Source organism: Alligator sinensis, unplaced genomic scaffold, assembly GCF_000455745.1.
Source record: "Alligator sinensis unplaced genomic scaffold, ASM45574v1 scaffold1112_1, whole genome shotgun sequence".
Classification (NCBI taxonomy): Eukaryota; Metazoa; Chordata; order Crocodylia; family Alligatoridae; genus Alligator; species Alligator sinensis.
Genome location: NW_005842327.1, coordinates 393,487 through 400,906, shown reverse-complemented (window position 1 = coordinate 400,906; position 7,420 = coordinate 393,487). Strand labels below are relative to the sequence as shown.

The 7,420-nt window shown below is 40.0% G+C and overlaps 1 protein-coding gene across 2 annotated transcripts in view; it reads right to left on the bottom strand.

Annotated features, from left to right (window-relative positions):
• The window catches only part of RAPGEF5 (Rap guanine nucleotide exchange factor 5), a 265,239-nt gene that overhangs the window by 211,372 nt on the left and 46,447 nt on the right, over positions 1 to 7,420 (bottom strand). For both annotated transcript variants that reach the window (XM_025210018.1, XM_006028585.3), the window contains exons 2-4: positions 3,585 to 3,635; positions 3,137 to 3,243; positions 2,001 to 2,122 (exon numbers count right to left, since the gene is read on the bottom strand). In XM_025210018.1, coding sequence (XP_025065803.1) covers positions 2,001 to 2,122; positions 3,137 to 3,243; positions 3,585 to 3,635 — 280 coding nt within the window. The remainder of the gene's footprint in view (positions 1 to 2,000; positions 2,123 to 3,136; positions 3,244 to 3,584; positions 3,636 to 7,420) is intronic.

Genomic DNA, 7,420 nt, shown 5'->3' with positions numbered 1-7,420 from the left:
CTGCGAAATTGGCTCCGCTGCAGGACCCAGAGGGTGGTGGTTGACGGAAGTCAATCGTCATGGTACCCTGTGACCGGGGGGGTCCCTCAGGGCTCTGTCCTAGGGCCTTTACTTTTTAACATCTTCATCAATGATGTAGACATTGGTGTCAGAAGCGGGCTGGCCAAGTTTGCCGACAACACCAAACTCTAGGGTAAAGCATCCACACCTGAGGACAGGAGGGTGATCCAGGCAGATCTTGACAGGCTCATGAAATGGGCGGACGAGAACCTGATGGTGTTTAACACTGAAAAATGCAAGGTTCTCCACCTTGAGAGGAAAAACCTGCAGCATCCTTATAGGCTCGGAAGTGCTACGCTGGTTAACACTACAGATGAAAGGGACAAGATGAACATGAACCTTCAGTGTGATGCTGCAACTAGTAAAGTGAGAAAAACGCTGGCTTGCATCCATAGATGCTTCTCAAGCAAATCCCGGGACGTCATTCTCCCGTTGTACTCAGCCTTGGTGAGGCCACAGCTGGAGTACTGCGTGCAGTTTTGGGCTCCACATTTCAAAGAGATGTGGAGAAGCTTGAGAGAGTGCAGAAGAGAGCCATGAGTATGATCAGAGGTCAGGAAAACAGACCTTATGATGAAAGGCTGAGAGCCATGGGACTCTTCAGCCTGGAAAAATGCAGGCTCAGGGGCAATCTGGTGGCCACCTATAAGTTTATTAGGGGTGTTCACCAAGATCTGGGGGAACATCTGTTCACCAGATCACCCCAAGGGATGACAAGACTGAATGGTCAAACTTGCTGGGATCCTATGATCCCTGCTGACTTCTTGCCCCTGGGCAGGGGGCTGGACTCAATGATCCTCCGGGGTCCCTTCCAGCCTGAATGTCTATGAAATCTATGAAATCTGTGAAATCCCCTGCCTGTGCAACAGCAGCAGGAGGCAGCGACACAGGGTTGTGTCCCTCACTGCTGCCATACAGGCAGGGGGCACTTCACCAGGACAGCACAGAGCTCGCACCAGCAAGCAGCTTCCCCATATGGCCCTGCTCTGCCCTGCAGTACTAGATGGGCTGAGGAGGCCCAAGGGGAGGGCAAAAGGGTGGGGAGCCTGAGCCAGCAGCAGGCAGCCCATGCCTGCCCCACACAGATCTAGGGAGCACAGGTCCTTCCTGCCCCCCAGGGAGTACATGCAGTGGCAAGGAGTCAGCCCCACCCCACTCCCTCTGGACAAGCTGCCTACGGCCCCGTGCTACTCCCCACATTCCAGCCAGCCGCAGGCCTCAAGCCCCACGCACCACCCAGCTGCTCAGCATCCCCAATCCCAACCCCAACCCTGCTCAACTCCAACTCCCTCAATCCTCCCCGTACCAGTCACCAGCGGGAGGCTGCCCTCCAGACTGTATGGCAGCCATGTGCATATACATGTACATGGCGTCTGAATGCCCTCCTCCCAATCCCTTGCAGGCTGGAACTCTTTGCAAAACTGCAAAACCTGAAGGTTTGTCCATTAAGATGAGAAACCTGCATTTTCCTTGGGTAAAGGGGGAAGTCTTTTTTTAATTGATTCTGAGGCTTTGGATTAGATTAGGACCTTTTAATGGGTCTCCCGATTTGATTTGGATTCAGAGATTCGGTTGCTGAATTGGGCTGAATCAAATCGAATACCAAAGCTTTGCACAGCCCTAATGCCCATTGTCTGCAAATAGGCAAATACAAAATTTCATTCAAAAAGTAGAAGAGAAAAAACTGTCAAAATGTGACACGCCTCATGTATTTATGAAATTTATGAAAAGGTCATAGAAATTTATGAAAGGTCATATAAATAAGTCTATACCACATTAGTATTACAAGAAGTCACCACTTAATTAAATCAATCAATCTGCATTTTTCTCTTTTCCTTTTTTTTCTGCTCTTCCAGAAACTGATATAAACCTTGTGGTAACTAGAAAAAGCTGACTACCTAACTGACACCATCAGCAGTACTTGTTTCTGTAACACTGACCTGATAACACAATTCCCATGTCCAATAAAAGCTGCCATACACCAACTGCTGTAGATCTGCACTTCACAAAAGGACAGTGCTGCAAGAGCCAGTCTACCAGTTGTGATCCAACACAGCTTCTCCTAAACACAAGCAAATCATGTATTTTGAATATTTGTATTTTATACCTTTAATGATGGCTAATAATAACCATGCAATGACCTCTTCTGTTTCCTAGAGAAAACCCTACATATTACAACAATTTTTTGGTTTATTCCAGTCACCTGTAAGAGGAAAGCCATTGCTGGAACTCTTATTTGGAATGACTCAGGCATTACAAGCAGAAATCCCTGGGCATTAGATGTTCATCATCCCCCAAGATAAATGAATTAATTTACATACCTTGTTAATACTTACTGCATAACACTGCAATACATTTTACTATATACATTTTTTTTGTATATATAAATTGAGATTAAAAGTAAGAACAGCTTGTAGGAATGTTAAGAGCTGAAGGCAATCTGAATCCTACAGCCTCATGATTAAAATTCTAAGTACAGACTTAAACAGTACAGCTGTGCATTATATAAGCACAATGAAGACCTGGGCAGTTTGAGTCTTTTACTAGTAATGCAGTGAAGCAATGCACATTCTAGTATAATTAATCTCTCATTACAATTCAACCAAAGTAGAACTTGCACATTGTTTTTAAACACAGTTACACATATGAATGAATAAATAGCATTAAAATAAACCTGCGTACTTGAATTACTCAAAACAGAAAGAAACATGCACGTTAGCAAGATGTGAGTGGATAACTTTAGTTTCACTGTAAAGACAGTCTGCAAATAACAGAATCATTGTCTAAATAAAAATAGGGCCAATTATCCTCCCATATAAGTACAATGTCTTTATTGGAGTTCTAGCACAACTGTCAATTAAAAAAACCTCATCCTACACTGCCTCTCTCAGACAAATGAGAGAATACTACGAGTTGAGTATACTCAGATGTCTGAGCTGTTTCAAACATGCCTTTTTAGCAGACATTTTAGATAAAGAATGCATAAAGAATAAACCCTACATCTCTCAAGTTAGGGCACAACACAATACAAACAGAGAATAATCAGAGCTGATTAAAGATAATGAACTAGTGTTACCTGCAAATTCCTGTAAGGTATACTCTGTCCTTTATCAGGTCAGAAGCTTGAACTGTAAAAATATTCCTGAGAGCTCTCCCAGCACAAGAAGAACTCTCTCCATAAATCTAAATCAACAGAGAAATAGGATACACAATAAGTAAGCAAGCATCCAAAAAAGGAAACTCACAAAAGCTACCTAATTAACCTAGTGTTAAAAGCACAGTTTAAAGTTGTGTGAAGGGAGTCAGCATTGGGTGCTTACACCGATATGGTTAAATAAATTTAGTTTCACCAGTAACAATTTTCTAACATATACAAGCCCTGCATTTTACAACTGGATATAAAATGTAGGCTACATTCAGAAATGAGTCAAAAGCCATGATTAAAAGGAAAAAATAAAGCAAAAAATATATTCCTACTACTATATCTTTTAGCATATGGAATTAAAAGAGATATAAAACAATACCTTGCTTGAAGGGTTTTCCAGATATGGATTTGAAATTCTTCTGGATAAAGTCTGTAACAGAGAGATTGGCACAGCTAGTTTTATTTCTAACACAAAGAAGACCATTTCCCTGTAAACATATACTTATATCATTATATTGTGTAGCCTCATTCATGCCCCTACTGCAAAAAATTCTTTCCTAGTCTGATCATTGTTTAATGCATTTGTTAATAACCTGAAAGGGGAGAGATACATGACAGGTAAACAGGGAGGTGGTAAAAACAGCAGATGACAGTGTCATTTATGCTAGTTAGAACCAGAGAGGACTGTAAGAATTTCAGGAGAAACACATGATAGATGAAAGAATAACACAATAGCAAGTTCAAAGTCACTCAATGTAAAGCAACGCATAATAGAGGAATATTTTAAATTACTTGTACACCTGGTAAGGATCTAAGCTACAGAAACTCACTAAAAAGGACCTAGGTATCACTGTAGACAGTTCAATGAAAGTTGCTCTGCAAGGATCAGATGCAGTCAAAAGAAACAAGACAGAGTGAATTATGAATGCTATGGTGAATAACAAGCAGATAATACCTGCACATAAATCAAAAGTGTGGCCTCATCTGGAACACCATGTGCTCTACTGGGCACTGCATCTCAAAAAGGATATTACAAAAGTCAGGATGCAGAGATCAGCGTTCAGAAAAGAGGGGCAAAACCTTGCAGGGGCCCTGACATATGTGACCTCCTGGGAACTGGAAGTGGGAAGCTGCCATACAAGGCACACCCTGTGCAGGAGATCATCCTGCTGCAGGTGGTATACCTCACACAGTACAAAACAATTTTGACAACATGGTTAGGTGGCACCAAGGAAAAGGCTGTCCAGGGCAGGTGCCCTTCCTATATCCACACTCCTGGGTTCATAGCAGGTTAATAAAGGACCTAAAAAAAAAAAAAAACCTCTCACATGAAAATTGATCAGACTTGAGAGACTAGATGAAAATAGCAGTGTTCAGATAAACGTATATATACTACCAAATGGTATAGAGAGGTTACACTGAAAAATTGTTTCTAACCTGCCTTCCAGCTGACTTCAGACTAACAGGGCTAACTGCTTCTCTCAGGAAGCAGATATTAAAGAAGCTGAAATTCATAAAGCAAAAAAGGAAATATTTCTTCAAGCAATACATAGTGGAGGTAGTCCCAGAAGTTGTAAAGGCTAATAATTTAGCATTTGGAAGTGCATATGGAAATCAAGAATATTCATAACTGTAAATTAACAGAAATAAACAAAACTATTGGAAAGGCTACTGAACCTCTAACATCAGGGCTTACCCTAATCTCTTATAGTCAAAAATTGGGTAAAGATTCAATGGAGAGGTGGAACAGGTTATTCAACATCCGACTACTGTAGTGTTTCTACGCATCCCACTGAAAGATCTGGGTCTAAACAGTGCTAAACAAAACACAGAACTAGATTATCTGCTGGTTTGGTACAATGTGGCAGTTCTCATGCTCCTATCGACCTAAAAGAGATCCAAGTCTAGAATAGAAGTTTTGCAAGTCAAGATTATATGCACCAATAGATCAATATGAAGATTGCGTTCTGCTTGCTTACATTATTCCAATTTATTTAAAACAAAAAAACTTATTCTCGAACCTTCTAATTTGAGAAGGGCCTACTTAGTACACAGAAAACTGCAATGACGAAGTTTCTCTTGCGTGGAAAGAGTAGAATTATTAAAATCATATTTTAAAAACACCTACTTTTTCTATATTTATAAAAACTGTAGAAAACAAACAAAAAAAAATCAACAAACAGTGGATAACAGTGTTTACATTTCCAGTGTCCATTATAAATGTTATTGTGGCTTCAAACCTCACGTGTGATGGAAAGTAGTTTAATGTGAAAACAAATAGAATGAAGTTCAATCTACTTCCCTTCGCCCATACCCGAAAATACAACATTAGATCACCACACTGCCTTTCATATCATTTACTCTTACTAGTACGCCTGTCATTAATGCTTGATTTCCACAGCTGCATATGTGCTATGCTTAATTTAACTTGTTTTCAAATCTTTCATTGTATGTTTATCACTTCAGTATCTACAAATCTCATTTTCTACAGCTACACAATCTTGGTTTATAAACTGCTCCTTCAGTGAGATTCCCAGGCTAGTAATGAAAAATAATTCTATTGTCAGTGAGCTAGTTCCAGCATTCTAGGGAAAATCCAGACCATGACAAGGAGAATAATATTGCTATTGTGATTGCAGAAGTGGGGGCAAAATGAGGAAAAGGATCTTTTTACCTTTTGGTTAAAAAAACAAAAAACAAACAAACAAACAAAAAAAAACTAACAGTGGGAGCCACTAAAAAGTTACAAAATCACTATATGCCCTAGGGCCTAGATGTCTGGATGCAGCCCACAGTCCCCCCCGTCCTCTCCCTCCCTCCCCCGGAGCCACTGCCACCATTTTAGGATTGGAACCCAACCTTAACCTTTCTTTGAACACTTGTCTGGTCCAATTATTACATGAGGCTGTGTAATACTTTGTTACAAAAGCATTCTTACAAATTTCTAGAAGGCTGTATACATTCCATAGCTTGAAAAAGTCCCTGAAAATAGGCAATGCATCTGGCAAAACAGAACAAAATTTCCATCAGTTTAGTTAAAAATTACCACTCCCAATTTGTAGCGTCTGCTGCATACTTTAACTCTGACAACCAGCTCAAACCCTTGAACATCCTTTAAAGCAGTAGTTCTCAACCTTTTTAGACTCAAGGAAAATACCAGCTCTTAGCTTTCAATCATTTTCATACTACTGTACAGAAAAATAAAAAAATTACAATTATTTCGTTTCACACAACTCAAAAAGACCACAACAGATTTTTAATATTATGTTTTTGACATTATGGATGCCTGCTTGAAATCTCAGGGTTTAATCTTGTGAATCATACATAGGTGTTTGCACATCTAGGATTGTACAGCACCCTGTGACACCCTGGTTGAGAATCACTGCTCTACAGTCTTGTGTTTATATTAAATTCTGCACTAGGAAGCCACTTAAGCAGGGACCCAGGCCAGAGAAGCTGATGTAGCTGTACTAGAATAGATAGGTATGGGCTGAGGCAGGCTCAGACAAGCATCATCTCTAAAACCTCACCCTCAAATTTCTTGGGCTCAACACAGAGAGCTGAACAAGGAGTCTCCAAAATTAAAAGCATGTATATAAAAAAAATGCCATTCCACCTCCCTATTCCCCGCCCCCCACATGCTTCCTTCCCATTTATTTCTTCTTCTCACTCTTGCTTTTTTTCTTTCTTTTTAAAGAGATTCTGGTTTAGCTAGTCAAGATCACATTATTTTCAATATTAGTGCAGGCCTATGATTGATGATCAGCTAAAAGCAATGTCTCAAACAGCCCAATACTGTTACAAGTTTTCCAGGCTTATAGTAGATGACAGACAAACACAGCAATGAGGATACAATAAAGAGTAAGCACCAAAAACAAAAGCTGCATTTTTATTTCTCTCTGCTGTTCTTTTCTCTCTCCATTGTATGCATGTATCTTCCTCTGTCTTCAAATGTACAAGATCAGACTCCAACAGCGAGAGCAACAATAGTTCTCAACTAACTTTATTTTCTAAAAAGGTTAGTAATTACCGTCTTCAATTACCTTCTAAAAGACTTTCAGGATTAGTTGTGGGGGAAGGCAAGAGTTCTTTATCAAATTTTTCTACACCTCAGAAAAAAGGAAATAAGGGATACTGTTAAAGTGAAAGCATATTTAAGACTTTATATATAGTTGTTTCTTACTCTTTTCTGTATCTAATGAAAAGCTTAAAAGA